The following is a 20625-nucleotide window of genomic DNA, read 5'->3' on the forward strand; positions in this document are numbered from 1 at the left end:
TATATCTATAAATCTGAAGCTTTTAGGGCGTTTGTTGTAACTCTTGATCTCTGGATTATGATTTATGTAACAAATCCTTCAATAAAGAACAGAATCCTGACCCACAGAGTCCACTTACGACCCTTTAATGAAGGAAGCAGAGGCGGATCACTTATTATACTGAAACACACAATAGCCTTGACCTCACCTTCAACTTGTTTCATTTCCTGACTGATGAACTCACAAGTAAACACATATGTACCAAGGCCTTGTTCCTTGAAGTCAAGATCATAATTTTTGTCTTCAGATGGGAAGAAAGTCTCCACAGTGTGACTTTATGTACAGACTTGTGTCTCCTTTCTGCTATAAATAGACACACAGAATACCCAGTCTTTGTGAAGACAACTTTATGGGTTAAAGGTAAAAGTAGTTGCAAAACCAAAAACTGCGGAAGAGTGCAAAGAGTGCACAGTCTCACTTTTCTGTGTGTGTTCCTGTAAATAAAGGTTTTGAAGCAATTGCACAGAATTATTCTCAAACAGTTTTAAGGGTTTTTTACACAGCAAAATGAACGGTGAAAAGAAAAACCTTGTTAAGGCTGCAAGTCTGCAATTCTGACTTCAAAGAGGCCTGTTGCTCAACCATCATCCACCCGTGTGTTCGCTTATCCATTACACGGGTGATTTGGCTGATTTTGTCTATGTCAGTGGGTTAAACGTTTTATTTCATCCTCACTGATCTCATCGGGAAGCTATTTTGAGCAAGAACGCTCGAAACACCCACTGTATGCTATACGTTGAACAGAAATAGCACAAGGTCACATCTAAACACAGCAAAGCATTCAGCAGATAAAGACCCTCACAATTCCTTCTGTTGGTAGAGACCAAAAACAGAGCAAAAAGAATTTACTGTCATAAATTATTTATAACTGACAGATGAGGTCATAAGCAATTTTACAATGAATACAATATCAATATTGTGTTTGCAGTTTGTTTCTATTTGTTTCTACTATTATTATTTAATGAAGTTACCATTATTATTTACTAATAGTATTATATTACTAATTGCCTTATCATGTTTAGAACTGTGCAAGTAAATGAAACAGTAGTAAGGGTAAATGTTACTGTTACTGCAGCTGTTTATAGGTAGGTGTTATGTCATATTTCCTTCAAAGCCAGTTACTTCCTGTCCAGGAGGATATGGTGACTTGTTGCTAAGGCACAACACAATCTTGGTACTTCTGTCTGTCTCTTATTTGCTCCATCCTGTAAGCTTCTATACTGTGCAGGGGAAGTGGTGGAACTGCTTGCAATAAAACAGCAGCGCCCTCTTTATGACACTGTCAATCCTGCTGATTTTCTGTTGTCTAACTGTGTGTAACACAAAATGTGGTGCAGAAACAACACGAATGATATCGCTCAGAGATTTGAATCTGAAAGCCCATTTCCAAAAAAGTGTCAAATGTGAATGAAAACAATGCAACAGAATCCAAATCTCATAGACCCACATTTATTCAGAGTAGAAAATAGAAAACATATCAAATGTTTAAGCCAAGAAAATGCACCAAAAAATAAGCACATGGTTGGATGGCACCGACACGTTAGGACATTGCCCTTGTTTACCACTGTGTAGCGTCCCCTCTTCTTTTAAAAACAGTCTGTAAACATCTGGGAACTGAAGAGACCAGCTGTTGGACTTGCGGGAGAGAAATTTCCCATTCTTGTCTGATATAAGTTGCAGTTGCTCAACAGTTCTGGATTTTCTTTGTTTTATTTTTAATTCCATGACGTCCTAACACGTTCTACTCTTCTACTATAAGCCCTGCTGCTGTATATGCAGTGTACTGTCTAGCATTGTCATGTTGAAATACAGAAGGCATTCACTGAAAAAGAGGTAAGCCTGTGATCCTTCTGTTGGTAGATGGGAGCATTTGTTGTACTAAAACCAACGGTGCCTTTCCAGATGCACAAATTGTCAATTTCATAGGCACTAATGCACCCCATACCATCAGAGATGCAATTTTTCAACTGAGCGCTGATAACAGCACTTGTCCATTTCTGCTTTAGTCCAGAGGATATAGTGAAATTTCAATTTATCTGACCACAGCCACAAGGAGAAAGGCGGGGTACACCCTGGACAGGTCTGCAGCCTGATGCAGGAAAAGACATAGAGACAAACTCACATTCACAATAATTGTATGTCTGTGGGAGGTATTGGAAAGCATGGCTGTGGGAGCACACGCAGAGAACTAAACAAACTCAGAAAGGCCTCTGACCAGAGGTGGAGTCGAACTCTGGACTTGCTTACTTTAAGACAACAGTGCCAACACCAGTACTAACATTTATGTAACGATCTATATTTACACATATAATGGTCAGTATGCTGTTTCTTCCTTCTTGATATACAATATTCCTATGCATGTACATAAATCCTGTTGTTCAGATGATCTTACTGTTTTAGCTTCCTCTCAGCGTGTCTGCTCTGACCAAAAACAGTGTAATTTCATCTTTTACAAACAACAGATGCATCCTCTTTTGGAACATAATACATCAGCTAACTGTAGAAAATCAATGAACTAGACAAACATGCACGGTGCACTTGCCTAACTGTGTACTTCAGTTCTTCCCAACTGCTTTTAAACGGACAGACTGACTTAACAATGGGTCATTAATCACATCTGAGAGTCGCCGGAGACACACAAACTGCATGCATGACATATTGTTTTTTTGACCTTGGCGGACTCACGATTGAAGGCATGAGCAGACACTCAAAGCTTTGACCTTTTGATTCTGAGTGCAGCCGCTGCAGACACGGCAGCGATCTCCCAGGAGGATTCAAACCTCTGCTGCTGCTAATGTCTTAAAACTGATCAAAAACTAAACACACACCTCAGCCAGGTTTAATATACTGAGGATTGTTAGATTTTGAGCTTAGGCGTTCCCCGACTTTATTTTTACTTCATCTTTGCAGTAGAGGTTAGATGAGTTTCAGCATTTGCAGGAAATATCCTGTGCATTGTTTCTCAATTACAGGGAAGTGAGCCAGGACAGACTGAGAGTTAACACTATAAACATGTTTTGGTTGGAGGGCTGCTGCCTGCAGGAGAGAACAATCACATGCCAAAGTCTTCAAAAGAAATATATATATAGAACACCTGTTTGGCAATTCAAAGAGTAGTAGAATAAGATAAGATAAGATAAGATAACCTTTATTAGTCCCACACGTGGGAAATTTGTTTTGTCACAGCAGGAAGTGGACAGTGCAAAAGTTATGAGGCAAAAATTAGAATACAATAAGAATAAATACAGTACACAGCTGTACAGAATAGAATAAAATAAAATACTATATACAGTAGAATAAAATAAAATAAATATACAATAAGATAAAAATAGAATACAAATACAAATACTATATACAACTGAGTAAAAATACAACGATGACAGAAAGGATTATTGCACTTAGTATTATTGCATATGTATGGATGTGTGTGCTTGATCAGTTAAAGTCTTTATTATGGAGTGTGACAGCAGTGGGGAGGAAAGACCTGCGAAATCTCTCCGTCCCACACCGTGGGTGCCGCAGTCTCCCACTGAAGGAGCTGCTCAGTGCTGTCACAGTCTGCTGCATGGGGTGGGAGATGTTGTCCATCAGGGATGACAGCTTAGCCGCCGTTCTCCTGTCACTCACCACCTCCACTGGGTCCAGAGGGCATCCTAGAACAGAGCTGGCCCTTCGGATCACCCTGTTCAGTCTCTTCCTGTCCCCAGCAGAGATGCTGCCGCCCCAGCAGACCACACCATAAAAGATAGCAGAAGCCACAACAGAGTCATAGAATTTCTTCAGGAGTGGGCCCTCCACTCCAAACGACCTGAGTCTCCGCAGCAGGTACAGCCTGCTCTGCCCTTTCCTGTAGAGGGCGTCTGAGTTATGAGTCCAGTCCAGTCTATTGTTCAGATGAACACCAAGGTACCTGTAGCTGTCCACAGCCTCAATGTCCATACCTTGGATGTTCAGTGGTTGCAGTGGAGAATGCTTGTGCCTGCGGAAGTCTACCACCAGTTCCTTGGTTTTACTGGCGTTGATCTGGAGGTAGTTCAGCTGGCACCAGTCCACAAAGTCTTGAGTCAGACCTCTGTACTCCTTGTCGTCCCCATCAGTGATGAGGCCGACTATTGCAGAGTCATCAGAGAACTTCTGCAGGAAGCACTGGGTGGAATTGTGGGAGAAGTCTGCAGTGTAGATGGTGAAGAGGAACGGAGCCAGAACCGTTCCCTGTGGGGCCCCCGTACTGCAGACGACCCTGTCCGACACACAGCCCTGAGTCCTCACATACTGTGGTCGGTCGGTGAGGTAGTCCAGGATCCATATACCAAATAAATCCAAATATTCCTGTGATTTTGTTCAGCGGCATCAAAAATATACCCAGTTCTTCTTCTATGGACAATAATAAATGCATTCCAGCTATGTTCACTTTTTCTTCTCTCTTTTTGTCACATCTTACTTTAATATTATCCAAACTTATAGACTTTACTAATAGTGCAGTGCTTTTTATCTAGACATACACTGCCACCTCTTGGTGTTTCTCTATATCTACAGATAATATTTTCTTTGGTCTGTCCTGTCAATTTTTTAGCTATTTATTTAGCTATACATTAATAGAATTATGTATTCATGGAATAATTCAATTCAATTTAATTCTGTTTTATTAATATTGCATCAATTTACAACAACAGTTGCCTCAAGGCACTTTATACTGCAAGGTAAAGACACTACAATATTATAAAAAATCTCCCAACAATCATACAGCCCGCCCAGCCCCTTTTAACACAGGAAGAAATATCTTGCAGAACCAGGCTCAGAACTGTACTTGAACACAAGTAAGAAAAATATAGGCAGCCCAGCCTCCTCATAGCTGTACTTATCAAATAGGTGCATCTGTGGTATAAATGTGAAAATCCTAGGTGATTTTCAGAAAAGTTGAACTCTGACCTTGACCTTGAGGTCAAGATTCCTCTCCTCTGGGATTTTTAGTAAATGCACGTATGGTGTACATTTCAAAATCCTACGTTGCCTCGTTCTCAGGTAATGGCACTCACAAACTTGGGTGTCCAAGTTTAGCTCATATACCCGACATAAGCGACTGTAAACCAGTAACGACAGCTACTTCACTACGTGTGGGAATTTACACTTAATAGTTGGAATCAAAGTCATAAACTATTAATAGTTCATATTTTTTTCGTTTTAATCCTTGGTACGCGGATCTTCAGAAATAATTTGTTCGTCAGAATCACTTATCCGCTACAAAATTAATCTAATTTAAATACGCATGACTAGAATTTCCACTCTTTACACCCCCTGTGGAGCTAAAAATGAGGTACAAATTTAAAATAAGTGTAAAAAAAAAAGATGCACATTTGTTGACTGGAATATAAAAGAGCAAAGGCGAAGAAACACCGAAGCAAAGCTGATAGAAATTTTCACAAAAATATAGGCACGACTATTGACTATTTTTGACGCACTTTGGAATTCGGACGCTGTTCGGCGCTCTCTCATCGCGAGAAAAGCCCCGGCCTTGCCCGGCCAAAGATGCTCCGGCATCTCCAGAGTCTGCGAACACCCCCAGAAACTCAGCATCCAGCATTTCAGCCCTGACGCCGGAGCGCACCGGTTTACAGGCGACCTCAGAGGCGCTGCTGTGACAGAACAGTTTGCAATGGACACGTCTGGACCGGAACCGAGGACCACTGAGGTTTGTGAGGTGGAGGAGGCAGAAGAAGCTGTAAGCTTGAGGAGAAGTAGTAAATCGTCAGTTTCCATTTAATTCCTGCCTTTACGCAGGGTGGAGAGGCAGCGCGATCCGCCGCCTGACAGTAATCCTCTGCCCGGGAGGAGCAGGGAAAGCCCTTTCAAGGCTGAGGCAGAGTGAGGGAGGGAGAGTTTTAAGTCGGACGGGGAACGAGAGAGTTGTCATATTCGGAGCTTTTGCCCTGCCACTCGAGGTTTAACGGGGCGACTCTCATTCAAGCTTCTGGGAATTAACTTCGCACCATGAGCGGACCGACGGACGGTAAGCAGTGTGCGCGAATCTGCCTGATCAATACCACAGTGTCCTGAGAGGGCTTAGCTTGAAGTAGACATAAACAGCCTCTCGCCAAGGTTATTGATCACTGGCTCACTTATTGACAGGCTGTTAACTAGCTTTTTTTTGGCTGTGGCATTTTGAAACAGAGCATGATATTGGTTATAGATCGGTGACGGGATTCATCAATGTTTTCCTCAATGTCATTGCGTGTTGCCAGATCTGAGGACTGTCAGCAGTATGAACTGACTCATGAGGGACTCCAACAGTAGAGAAATTTCCAAAGTCATATCACCCAGCAGGCTGTTTCCTTTTATTGACCCAATATTTAAAATCACTACTCGAACATTTACTTTTTGAGGCAGATTTTATTGTTATTATTCTTATTCTATTATTCTGTGTGTGTGTGTGTGTGTGTGTGTGTGTGTGTGTGTGTGTGTGTGTGTGTGTGTGTGTGTGTGTGTGAAAGAGAGAAATCATTTTTGTAGTCAATACAAGTAAGACGGTTAGAAGACTTTGTGATGGCTTGTCAGATGTATTGTCAGATGTATTTTGGAGAGAAGAAGCCTGCTGTTCTTTGATAGCTGGAAGACAAAAGAGCTCATCTGTAGTTGACACTGTGCTGGGTGCACATATTAAAATGCATCAGTGACTCAACATAGCACCAAATAAAAGCAGGTTTTTTTAATCAATGTGAAACCACCTAATCCCAGAATTGTATCTCTGAAGGAACATAGAACAAAGTGGATCTGCTGCTTCTATACAGTGCTTTCCAGTAAGAGCTACCAAGCAGCTGCCTTCTCCTCCTAGCAGCCATTCAATTTTATACCTCCCACCACAGGGAATAGTTAACCTTATAAGGGCTTTGGTGGTGCTACACTTGTACAAGTAGTACCATGTCAGTATAGTTGAGGCCACCCCCAGCTGAGTGACTGTAACCCCCACAAACTCTGCCACAGAAAAGAAGAGGATTATCTGTTTGCTGGCTGATTTGGTTCAGAGCTTTATTGGTATATTCATGCTTTTTACCAATGAAGTCACAGGTCAGAGTAAACATGAGATGCTTTCAAACAGAGCAGAATAACTGGGGTGACTTATGAAGTCACGAGATAAATCCGATGGATCCCCAGACTGTTAAATGATTCATGCTTTAGATGTTTTTTATATTTTTTGCATGCTTTGTGTGAATCACTGGATATCTCAACTCTACTGCAACTCAACTATTCAAATAATTTAACTTGGTCAATCAGTGGTTTCCAGTCGTTCGTTGGGACCCATCATGAAGTCTCAATTATACAAACGTAAAAATTTCAGTGGCTTTACTTATGAGTTACTGCATATTAGGCATCATTTGTGCCATTTCATTTTCAAGGGGTCACTAATGCACTCCTCAAAAATAATAAAGGGAACTCTTGATCATCACAATATAACATGAAATCAGATAAACTTCATAAATCTGACCAGTCAGAAAGCATTTCACCTGCTTTAGTGCAGCTGAACGCGACAACAGGTGCACTGTTGTGGTCTCTTTTTATCCTTCCTGACCTCCTTTCCGTACTTCGGCTTCTTGCTGGTGTCCTTGTCAATTCTTTTAGCACCAGATGATGTCTGCTGCTCATTGAGATTGCACATGTAGTCCAGCTCCAGCACGTATTCATACGTGGTTTTATGAGAAGGTTTGCTGTGTCTCTCAGCACAGTCTCCAGAGTGACTGGGCGAAATGAGGAGTACTGAACGCAGCTGTGGTTTGAATAAGAACAGGAGGCCTGGCATTGCCAGAGCCCTACTAAATGACCTCTAGCGAGCAATTCATGTGCATGTTTCTGACCTAACTATTACAAACAGACTCCATGAGCATTGCATGAGATGCTGATGTTCTCTAATGGGATCTGTGCTCACAATCAAGCACAATGCAGCTCAGTTGGCGTTCACCAAGGATATCCAGATGTCTGTGAAGAGAACAGCACCTCTAGTGGACCTGCCAGTTCTGGTCTTCTCTGGCAAATGCCAAGTGAGAGAGAGATTGGAAATTCTAGTTACTTTTAATAATTTATCAGCATCATACATCCGTGATAACAATAACACTCACCAGCCATTACACAAAGTACACCTGCCTGTTACTGGGTTGCACCGCTTTTGCCTTCAGGACTGACTTACTTTTTCATGGTATAGATTCAACAAGGTGCACGAAACATCCCTCAGACATTTTGGTCCATGTGGATTTCATGGCATCACACAGTTGTTGCAGATTTTTTGGCTGCACATCCACGATGTAAATCTCCTGTTTTACTACATAAGTTACTCTGTTGGATTTTGATCTGGGACTTGCGGAGGCCATTTAGACTCATTGTGACATTCCAGAAACCAGTTTGAGATGATTTGAGTTTTGAAGATGAGCACACTGAGGTCACAAAAAACATCCACATGGTCAGCAGCAATATTCAGGTTGGCTGTGGCGTTTAAATGATGCTGAGGTGGTACTAAGGGGTCCGAGAAAAGGCCCCACACACACCATAACGCCACCACCACCTGAATTGTGATGTAAAGATGTTTACATCACATTCTGACCCTGCCATCCAAATGCTGCAGCAGAAATCGGGCTCATTACCAGGAAAACATTTTCCAGTTTTATTATTGTCAATTTTGGTGTGAACTGTAGCCTTAGTTTCCTTTTCTTAGCTTACAGGAGCTGCACCTGGTGTGGTCTTCTGCTGCTGTAGCCCATCAGCTTCAAGGTTTGAGGTGCTGTGCGTTTTAAGACTATCCTCTGCATACTTTAGCTGTAACGAAAGGTTATTTCATCTACTGTTGCCTTCCTATCAGCTTGAAGGAATGTGGCAATTCTCCTCTGACCTCTGACATCAATAAGGCATTTTCTCCCAGAGAGCTGCCACTCACGGATATTTTATCTTTAAAATGCCAGTAGATCAGCAGCTTGTGAAAAACTCAGACCAGACTGGCACAACAACCATGCTGAATTCAGAGTCACTTAAATCACCTTTTTTCTTCTTTCTGATGCTCAGTTTGAGCTTCAGCAGGTTGCATTAAGGGGTACACAGGGTACCTAATGAGGTGACTCTGACTGTATATATAAATGACACAGCGATTCTCTCATCTGTAACTGGAAAGAAAATGTATTTTTTCACTGCACTCTGGTGTTAGTGTCAGTATTATCATTATTATTAAATAGTAATAATGTCATGTGATGTTAATTTCCTTTAACTAGCTCCTTCATTTCCTTTCCTCCAATGGGAGCCTCTTATTTTTCATCACAAATCTGCAAATTCCTGAACGTTTTAGTCAAGGTAATATGTTAGGAAGACCGCCCTTTTTGAATAAAAACAGATATTTTTGATTATTGTATTGGTCATGTATTGCTTAAAGAAGCAAATGTTATACAGAGCAGTTATTTGTTGTGTGGACAGAACTTTTCCTAGCTCCATTATCAAGAAAGCAGTACCCATGCTACACACACACACACTGCATATACAGTACACGCACACAGCACGAGTTCAAATTCCAAAATTTAGATCACTTAAACCTGCTAATAACACACACACACACACGCACACAGTAACACATTTAATTTCTCAGCCACACACAGGTGGCTCAAATCTTTCTATGTCTGTTGTTCCAGTTCTTGTGCTGCCATCTGGCTACAAAACCAATGCCAGCTTCTGTGATACACACACACACACACACACACACACACACACACACACACACACACACACACACACACACACACACACACACACACACACACACACACACACACACACACAAATGTGTGTGTACTTGATGATACAATTTGTTAGGAAGCATTTTTGTCCCAGTTTTACCTTTTCTTTATCATGAAAACATTTTTAGATTCACAACCCTCTCTTTCCGTGTCTCTCCTGCTGTCACCAGCTTAACCTGCCAGCGTGGTGTTTGCTGTGATTGCATAATACTCTGAGACACAGCAGCATTAACTGTAATGTAATTGAATTGAGCAGAATACAGTAGAATTGTTGCTCAGAGTGCTGTACGGTCTGTTGAGCGCAATTTACTTTTATGGCAAAACAAAATTTAATGAGTCAGGCAGTGAATTTTAATCCTCCCACTGCTCTTTTCCTGTGCTGTCCTTTCATCACACAGATGTGGTACATGGACATGTGTGTCTGGGAGAAGTTAAAGAAAGGCCTTTTTCATTAAAATGGATTTGACTAGTTTCATAAGGATGACAGAGGTGTAATCTCACAAAGACCCCAGAGTGCACTGTTCTCTCTCCAGCAGTGTGTGTATCTTTGCTATTCTGCATGTATGTTGAGATTTGACATCATTCAGAGCTTTATTGACATATGCAAAAAGATTAAGTCAGAAAATGCAATGCAATGGTTTGCTGCCATCCAGGATTAGAAATGGAAAAAGTAAATATATAGGAAAGGGAAGGTAGTCAGGACTGAGGGAGATTGCACTACCTGAAGGCAACATTGTAGACATAGAGGACAGAACTTGGAATCCCACAGGCAAATGGGAAACATGAAGAGCTCGCTAGAAAAGCTGCAACCACCAAATACCTGCAGAGACTAAGACAAATCCTGTGGAGTCAGTCGAATGGGAAGAACAACCATCAACACCTACGCCCTGCTGCCCGTTAGATATCCTGTTGGGATAATCAGCTGATCAAAGGAGGAGATTGAAACCACTGACCAAGGCAAGAAAGCTGCTTTCCATGCATGGAAGTCCAGCACCCTGAGACTGTATGCTAAGTGGAAGGAAGTAGTTGGAGGACTAGTGATTGTCAGAACCACCAGAGGTGTGGACTCGAGTCACATGACTTGGACTCGAGTCAGACTCGAGTCATTAATTTTATGACTTTAGACTTGACTTGAAAAAATGTTCTAAGACTTGTGACTTGACTTGGACTTTTACACTATTAACTTGGGACTTGAATTGGACTTGAACCGATTTACTTGAAAAGACTTGATATTTTACCCCAAATATAAAATTTAACATGCATATTATCAGTGTTGGGGAGTAACGGAATACATGTACCGCCGTTACGTATTTAGAATACAAAATATGAGTAACTGTATTCCGTTACAGTTACCGTTTAAAAAGGTGGTATTCAGAATACAGTTACTTTGTTGAAATAAATGGAATACACTGGGGTACTTTCCTGTTTCATTTTGTCGCGGGTCAGGACTGTTTGGGTTTTGTTTGACAGCTACGTTCTTTTGTTCCAGGCGGCAGCGTTACGGTTGCCATGGTTACAGGGCGACGCTCTCTCTCTCTGCGACTGTGTGCTTCCTGGGTGAGAGAGCGCCTTTTCGTTGTTGTTGTTGTTGTGCTAAGCTAACAGGCAGAATGCTACAAGCATAGCTCTAAAGAATGTAGCATCATGTTCAGTGTAGTCCGTGCTGCTGGGAGAATGGACTGCCATACACGTTATGTGTCTGTGAGCGCTAGGAGGGAGAAAAAGGGGAGTGGAAAGGTACGAGCAGTCATCGAGCAAAAACGGGAGCTGGAAGCATGTAAATATAATAATAACCACTGCAGCCAAGAAGAGAGCCTGACGAGCCCAGTTGTAAGTAAGCTATTAAGACTCGACTGTACACTGTGTTCGTGTTTTCCTCCGAAAACAACAAGTTCCGTTGGAGCAGCCTTTCAACGCCTCTCTCTGTCTATCGCAAGAAAAGTTGACCCACACAACAAAGTAGAGCTATTTTTCGGCTACCAGCCGACAGGGACCCCGCCGTATTATGCTGGGCTTACACTGTGCGATTTTTTCAGTCGCGCGATTCAGCTCCTGCTCAAACTGTACGATTGACTCGCAGGGGTTAGAAGTTCATAGGTCACGATGCAGGGTCTCACACTATACGGCCCGATGCTCTGATGCGACCTGAGTGCTCACACTGTGCGTCCATAAAAATGAAGGTTATAACAGAAATTCTGTCGCTCGCTCTCCCTCTCCGTCTTTCACTCACACAGACACACCACCACCATCAACTTTGCTAAATTGCTAATGAAAAACATTGGTCAGGCAGCTGTGATTGAGCAGCAGTGTCGATCCAACTATTTTCACGGTTGTTGTGGTCGTGATAATTTTGTGAGGCCACATCGAAAGGGCTCGGATGGTTCTACAGGTTGTGCCTCCCTCGCTTGTGTCCAGATCACACGCTGCACTGCTGTGCTACGCCGTCTTTTTCGCTGACATTTGTGTTTGCGCGTGCGCAGTGTGGCAAACTGCGGTGACACCCTCACGACCAAGCGATTGATGATCGGGAGCTGGTCGTGAGGTGTCAATCGCTTCTCGTTACCCCACGTATACTACACGATGCACGACGCACGATGAAGGCCAAAATCGGGCCGATCGCCAAAACGATCGCACGACTCAAAAATCGGCTCAAAATGGGCCAAAAATCGCACAGTGTGAGCCCAGCATTAGTCAGAGGTCCCTTTACTACAGTTCGGAGTCGCGGACCTTCAGTAATAGTAATAAATCACACAGCAATAGTACATTCACGTTGTTGTAAAAAGCATGATAATATTGTAGCGGGTCAGGGCTGTTCGGGGTTCTGCTTGTACAGTTATGTTTTGTGTATGTTGCCATGGTGACGGGTGACGCCCTCTCGCTGCGACGGTGTGTCCTTCCGGGGTCAGAGGGCGCCCTATGTGTGTTGTGGTTGCCACGCTGAGCAGTTAGCTAGTGGCAGTGTGTTCTTCTGCAAATGTTATAAACGGCTGTGCTCCCTGGCTAGCTCACGGGAAGCAAGACCAAACGATACCTCCGTCTCCTCCTTGTCTGAACTCGCCACAATATATTAAGTAATCCAAAGTATTCAGAATACGTTACTGTCATTGAGTAACGTAACGGAATAGGTTACAGAATACATTTTGGGGCATGTATTCTGTATTCTGTAATGGAATACATTTTAAAAGTAACCTTCCCAACACTGCATATTATATAGAGATTGAAAATGTGACGTCATTCACGGGTAGAACCGCAAAGGATTCTGGGAACTCGTGGCAAGCGGTACTAGCTCACGCAGGCTTTCAATTAAAATCAGTCACACAGCGATAAAAAGAAACACAAAAATGTCAAGAAGCTGTTGTATTATTAACTGCAATAGCCGGTCGCATGACAGCCACGGGAAGCCGACGGGTAAAGAGATCGGTTGTTATCGGATTACGTCGTTGAAGAGAAATTGTTCGAGCCATGTTTCCGAAGTAACAGACGGATGGCCTGGATTGCAGCCATTCAAAGATCAAATATAACGTCCCAGAACCCTCCAGCTCACAGGTTAATGCTCCAAGCATTTACACGAAGGTCAGTGTTTTTTAGTAGTTAATGCGTCATTTTCATAACATAATTGGTGATATAGGTTACAAGCAAGTCTGGCGCTGAACAGAAATTGTCGCGCTATGCTCCTTTATTTATTGTGCATAAATAGTGAATTGTCCTGACACAATATTGCGTTTCGCTTCTGTTATTATGGTACATTGACAAAAACATATACTTTTATTCACAGGATAAAACAGGTTTTTTGTATCACTAATTGCCCAGTACGATTACAGCATACAATATTATTGTCACTGCTACATTTCTGTGATGGGTACCAGAAATTATTTCCACTACTAATTAATTACCGTTGAGCTCAAAGGTCCTATTAATAAACGGTTAAGGAATGTGTATTTATGACGACAATTTGTGAGACTGGTAAACTTATGATATGTACGATGGTCTTTCGTTCTACACGGTGCATTTCAAGGTCCTGCACCCATCCGTCGGTAAACTGTACCTGGGCTTGTTGCAGTGACCTGAAGTTACTAAACTTCATGAGTGTATGCACTCACTCCAAGAACCGTATGATTATAAATATGCATATATTATGCTAAGATGAGATAGCTGACTTCATCTAACTAGCAAATGTTTTCCAGGCTACGTTGGTGATACAGTTTTTTTTAATGTGTATGATATTTTTGTCATGCGATTTTAAAGCCGGTCCTACAACCGCATCCAAGAATAACATGCAGCTTATCTCAGAACTGTCGGTGAAAATTATTATTGGAGCTAGGTTTAATTGAGCTGCATTTTAAAGAGGTGCAATTTTACAATTTGTGTATATTTTCTAAGTTCACTATTTTGTCATGTGTTGAGAAAAACACAGATTTTAAAATTACATGGTCTAATATTTACATTTAGCATAACTGCAACATTATTTTTTCGTTTTTTTTTTTTTAAAGACTCGAAAGGACTTGAAATTCAAAGTTTCAGACTTGTGACTTGACTCGGACTTTTACACCAGTGACTTGAGACTCGACTCTGACTTGCCTGACATTACTTGAGACTTGACTTGAGACTTGAGGATAAAGACTTGAGACTTACTTGAGACTTGCAAAACAATGACTTGGTCCCACCTCTGAGAACCACTATTATCAGGAAGATGACCACGACTGACCACTTGCTTAGTCAATACCACAGGCAGCAGAAATCTGAGAAAGAAGAGGAACCATCATGGAAGGACAGGTCCTTGCATGGCATGGACCACCTTTACATAGAAGAAGTGGCTGATATTGGGAAATCCTACCAGTAGCTAGATTGAAAGACAGCACAGAGGCATTAATCATGGCAGCAGAGGAACAAGCTCTGAGCACAAGATCCATAGAGGCTGCGGTCTACTACACCAGTCAAGACTCCGGGTACAGGCTGTGTAAAGATGCCCCTGAGACAATCCAGCACATAACAGCGGGTGCAAGATGCTAGCAGGCAGGGCATACATGAAACGCCATAACCAAGTGGCCGGCATAGTATAGAGGAACATCTGTGCTGAGTATAACCTGGAAGTCCCGAGGTCAAAATGTGAGACCCCCCTCCAGGATGATTGAGAATGACTGAGCTAAGATGCTGCGGGACTTCCAGATAAACTGGTGATGGCTAACCATTGATAATGGACATGGACATAGTAATGGTGGACAGACAGAAGAAGACAGATGATAGATGTTGTCTATGTGCCTTGCAATAATAATGGTTGTAAGTCAGGCTAATCTCCCTTGCAGACTAAGAGGCTTCTGAAGACATTGGGTACAAAGTCAATCTCTTCATGTTTTGTGAACATTCAATCAAGTGTGTACGCTGGTGTGTCTGTTCTATTACTGTAAATGTTTTTATTCATGTTTTCTGACTTACTGATCCAACAGGATTGGTTGCCATAGTGTTTGTGCACCATTTAACAAGAGTGTCATCTGAAGGCCACACTGACGTTGTTTTTTTTTGAGCGGTTGATGTTGGAAAGTAATTGTTGCCTTGTAGAACTGATTGCTTTCATCTTAACTCATGAGGCAAAACTGAGAAACTGTTTTCAAATTCATTACGATTCATTGTTTTGCCATCCCTGTAACAACATGCTTGGCTGAAAAAGGCGTTTAAAACCTTGTCATTTTGAGGCTGTGGAGCAACTGGCTCAAAAAGATAACAAGTAACATGCTTTTTCATCCTTGCCTCTCTTCTTTTCTCTGCCAGCAGTTCAGTACCAGTCGAGCCTCTATGGAGGAAACAGCAGCAGCAGCTCTCCCGTCTCCAGCCGTGGAAATTCACCCATCGTGTGTGAGCGCTGTGGGGAGGTTTGTCGTGGGGAGGTGGTGCGTGTGAAGAACACACACTTTCACGTTAACTGCTTCACTTGCAAAGGTAAAAGAAAAAAAACTAATAAACCCACACACAAACATGCTTTATGTATGTATTTATTTTTTTGTTTTTTACATTACACACACATAAAAAACTCATTAAGTGTGCACCACAGTTATATCTGCTTCCGTACTCCACTCTTAGCCTTACATACAAAGGTTTAAATTCATTTGTTTTTCAGTCTTGGTCTAATGCATTTCATCCTCATCAATTTACATAGTTAAATATTAAATAATTACTCAGACAAGAAGGAACCAAGGCAGTTGAATAATTGCTAGCTTCTTCTTGCTCACTGAAATGGAGGCTGAACCACAACTTCACCGGGAACAGCCAGAAAAAATTAGAGACACCGATTTGGAAAATAGTTCTGTCTCCAGAGACAAAAATTATGTTGATGTAGGAAATATCATTTAGCACAGTGGAAAGATCGTTGGTCATTTAAACATATAAGGCATTGTACTTCTGTCCAGATTTTCCGGCCACATAACATGCATAATATCATATTTTAAATCACCCAGATGCACATGTAAAGAAAACCAGTATGCATAATTGTTCAAGGTCTGTTAAATAACTTTCCTCCTTTTTTCATGTTGTTCCAATTCTGGATACTCACGAAAAACCTGGTTAATTGGTCAGAAAATGAGACTGAAATATGTACAACTGTGTTTTTAGACAGACTGAGGTCCTGTGTAGAAAGTTATTTAAAAGACTGCAATGTTTTGAAGTCATTTAACATATATTTATAATAGAAAATGCCCCCAGTAAAAAAAAAAAAAAAAAACTAAAAGAAAACAATAGGTGACTTGATACTAAGAAATGCGTTTTTGTTTTTTATTTTATTGTCCTCTTATAGAATTTGATTCTTGCAAAATGTTTCAGAAAAAAATGGTCTAATGATAACGTCTACAAATGAACAAGGTTAATTAGTCACCTGACTGAGCATTCCTGAGAGTTCAGTCTCTCGGGGATGCTCGAAAAAGCACCAAAGTAAGAAAAAAAAGACAGAATGACTGATTGAATGACTGTGATCTTCAGGCCCTCAGGAGACACTGAAATAAACAGTTTGTAGCTGCAGCCATTAATGGAAAACTCCACCATGCAAAGAATCACATATCAACAAGTTCCAGAAGTGCCGATTTAAGGAGCGCTGCATCAATGCCATGCATAAAGTAAAATAAATAAAGGATTTCTAATTTACCCTAGCGGAAAATTAAATTATATCGATGTTAAGGAAGCGACTTTTTTGGAAAATACGCTTACCACACTTGCTTGCAGAGATAAAGCTTAGCTTTGCCTATTAGTTTCGCATAGCACAAAGACACAGTCTGGGTGAAACAGGTAGCATGGGTATGAATATTGCTGTTCTCCAAAAGAAAAACTGACCCTCTTGCAACTAAGGTTAGCAGTAAGGTAGTAACACATAGGCAAAAAATTGTATAAAGTGAGCAAATCTCCAAAAATAAATCCTAGCTGTAAGCAGTGGATGCAGGTGTAAAGAAGCAGAGGAAAGATTTAATCATTTAGATTTAGTGTGAGGCCCTGTTTTTAGTAACACAGCTATACGCTGTTTTAAAAACATGTTTATGCATGACAGTGTGCATTTGTGCATGTAGTTGTGCGTGCAAACCCGGAACTATATATGTCACTTGATGTCTCTGCATGGTTGAGCTCCACCAGCGAGCAGGTGGGACAGAAGGCACTAACACAGCTTTGCAGTCAGCAGCTAGCTTAGCAGTGCAGTCAGCAGCTTTTCAGCCCCTAGTCAGACTCCAACCAGCTAACCTCCTTTCACGGGCCGGGACCTACACAGTCCCAAAGCATACTGCAAGACAACACAGTTTTCTCTGTTTGATCTGACAGAAGCATCGCATCAATGCACTCAGTCACAAAGCACAGAAGAAGAGGATTTTCTATTTTTTTTTTCTTTTCTTTCATGGAACGCCATGTTTTATCTCACGCACCATTACTTACAGATGCAGATCTTAAAATAGCCTGAGGTGAAATGACTCTTTTGGTTGTTTGGATGAATAATTGATTATCTGCTCGATTGAAGCACTCACTCCTCCTGACGGGACATAAGCCAGATGTACTGACAGAAGTGTCCCGTTTGATATTAAAGTTCATATTATTATGGACAATTGATCTTGCAGAGTAAGCTTAATGACTTTTAGCTAATGGCACAGTCCATTAGTACTTCATCAGCAGAGGAGACGTCAGCTGATGGAGCAGACAAGAATCAAAACGTCAGCTTTTAGTACACAGATGTCTGGTTTTTCCACTCTTCTGCTTGTTATCTTCTTCTTGCTTCTGCTCTCCCGTGCTGTCACTCTCTCGTCCCACCTTCTTTGTTTTTTAGATGTGAATGTCAGTGAGTTACAATGCATCTTTGGTAAACAGCTTGCCTGTTAACGTGACTATTCAGGAAATAACAGGGGTATTTTTAGGGAACAAAGACATTAGAGTGAGACGGATGAGGCAGCTACACTCTATTTTAGAGTGACTCCAATTGTTTTTTAATGTGTTGTGAAGTGACTAGTGGTGATGGTGGTATGCAATGAAATCAAGATCTTGGGCCTTTTTAATGACATATAAATTAAACGTATTGAAAACCTGGAACTATTTAATGACAGTTAATTATAAGTTTTCATTGAGTCAGAGAATAGAAATCTAGATCAGACTGGCAGTATAAGAAGTCTGTGATGTGATGCATGAAGAAAAGACCGTGCACGGTTTTTCTGACACTTTTAGTCGTGAAAATATTAACCAGTTTGTTTTATTGAAATGTCTCAACAAGTATTCAGTCAATTTTTGTGTAATTTGGTGACTTAGCAGCAATAACATCAAGGTATATTTTTTCTAGGACTTTATCAGTCTCTTACATGGTTGTGGAAGAATTTTGGACCACTTTTTCTACAAAGTTATTTTAGTTCATCGAGGCTTACAGGCATTCATTTATGTACAGCTCTCTTCAAGTCCCACCACAGGATATCATTTACCAACACCCAATTATTTTCTTTTTCTGTTGTAGATTTGCTACTGTGCTTGAGATCATTCTCATTTTGTATGGCCCAGTTTGGACCACGCTTTAGCTGTTGGACAGATGTCCTCATATTTGACTCTAGAATACTTTGGTACATGGTCGACTCAGTGACTGCAGGGTGTCCAGGTACGGTGGCTGTAAAACAAGCCCTACATCCTTATTCATCCACCGCCATGCTTAACAGTTAGTATGAGGTGTTTGTGCTGATATACTGTGTTCTCTGTGCATTATGGGCAAACATCTCCACGTTGGTCTCATTTGTCCAGTGGCCACTGGATGCAACTTAACCTAAGCTGTGCTGCCATGTTCTTTTTAGAGAGAAGAGGCTTCCTTCTGGTAACCCTTCCAAAAAAGACATAATTTCTCAGTTTTTTCTGATTGTACTATCATAAAATGTACCATTTGGTATGCTAACTGAGACCTGTAGAGTCTGTAGCTCTTGGGTTTTTTCAGTTTTTCTAGCCATTGCACGGTCTGATCTTGGCATAAATTTGATGGAAACTCCACTCCTGGGAACACCAGGGCACTGTGTTAACACACCTGAATGCTACAGAACAGCAAACATCTGCTGTTATAGAGAGAGTCGTACCTGCTATGATCAGTTAATGAAGTGCATCTCATTAGCCGCACCTTCTGCTACTTACCCCCTTAATTCCTATGGAAGCAGTAAAGATGTACTTTTTTAGAGGACTGGTCAGAGCGTTGTATGTAACACTCTGTCCAGTATTTAACCTATTTTTATAAAATTAAGCTCACTACCGTGCAGAAGTAACTTCATCCCATGTGCAATTTAGAGCTGAAAGTTGTACCAAAAAAATGGCCTTGTACACATTCTAATATACTTGTCATCAATGTGAATTTTCATAAAGCAGATAAAAAAATGTGGCTGCACATAATGATTTCTCTGAAAATCTCTCATACAGCATTTCATTTAAAATCTGACTGACAAATGTTGACTATTCACAACCTCAGCGTCAAACAATACTGCCAAAATCCATGCTGTAGCACATAATTCTGCCTTTGTACAGTTAGACCACAGACTGATTAGACTCGTGCTTTTCCCTTTTCCCCTCATCAGTTTCTCTTTGATCCTTCTGTCCCGATCACACACTCATGCAAATCCAGACGCGCTACAGAAAAGGAAATCCATCTTAAATTGATGATGCTAATAGATGAGGGAAGACAGTGACGGGATGGCAGATGTGTGCTGGATGGACAGATCAATAGCCTCATTGATACCTCCCTAGAGTCCCCCCGCATCTTTCTCTACGTCCTCATCCCTTCACTTTGCTGTCTGCTTTCCTTTCTCCTCACATATGATGCTCTTTCTCTATTCAGCTTCCTCTAATCTCTCCCTCGACTCCCATCTTGCCCTTCTTCGTCTTCCTCTGTCTTGTCTGAGCCTTGTGTCTGAAATAATCCTCTCTCCTCGACATCTCTGCTTTTTCAGGCAAGAAAACTTCCCCATCTACATCATCTAAAACCTTCCAGCATCTCTTTTCTGGTAAATCTATTCGAACACTGGCAATAAGGAAAAGTGCTCGGAATTTTCCTTTGTATTGAAACAAGACAAGACAAGGCTTGTAATGTCTTCCCTCAAAGGCGGTGAAATATCGGCACGCACTAATTTATTTTGATAGATCATCCAGCTGCAGGTGCTTTGCCTTCTCAAATGAATTTAAAACAGACTCCTATGATTCTAGTGAAGCTTGCTGCCAAGGCTGACCCACTTTAAGATAAAACAAGTTTGTGTTTCACAAGTGAAACATACCAGGAGCAAGAGTCTGTGTATTTTATCACCATTAGTGTGTGCTCAGCCATACACAGTCATGGATGGCCTGGCTCTTTCTTCAG

At 41.4% G+C, this 20625-nt stretch overlaps 1 protein-coding gene across 4 annotated transcripts in view; it reads left to right on the top strand.

The window, feature by feature from the left end:
* The first annotated feature begins 5586 nt into the window (after positions 1-5586).
* LOC113030347 (actin-binding LIM protein 3-like) overlaps positions 5587-20625 on the top strand; it is a 59324-nt gene continuing 44285 nt past the window's right edge. Inside the window, exons 1-3 of one of the 4 annotated variants that reach the window (XM_080307191.1) lie at positions 5587-5728; positions 5818-6046; positions 15567-15734. In XM_080307191.1, coding sequence (XP_080163317.1) covers positions 6028-6046; positions 15567-15734 — 187 coding nt within the window. In that variant the 5' untranslated portion in view covers positions 5587-5728; positions 5818-6027. Of the gene's footprint in view, positions 6047-15566; positions 15735-20625 lie in introns of all 4 variants that reach the window. The other 3 variants (XM_080307190.1, XM_080307192.1, XM_080307193.1) reach the window with 3 other exon arrangements.

This window comes from Astatotilapia calliptera, chromosome 10 (assembly GCF_964374335.1).
Source record: "Astatotilapia calliptera chromosome 10, fAstCal68.1, whole genome shotgun sequence".
Lineage (NCBI taxonomy): Eukaryota > Metazoa > Chordata > Actinopteri > Cichliformes > Cichlidae > Astatotilapia > Astatotilapia calliptera.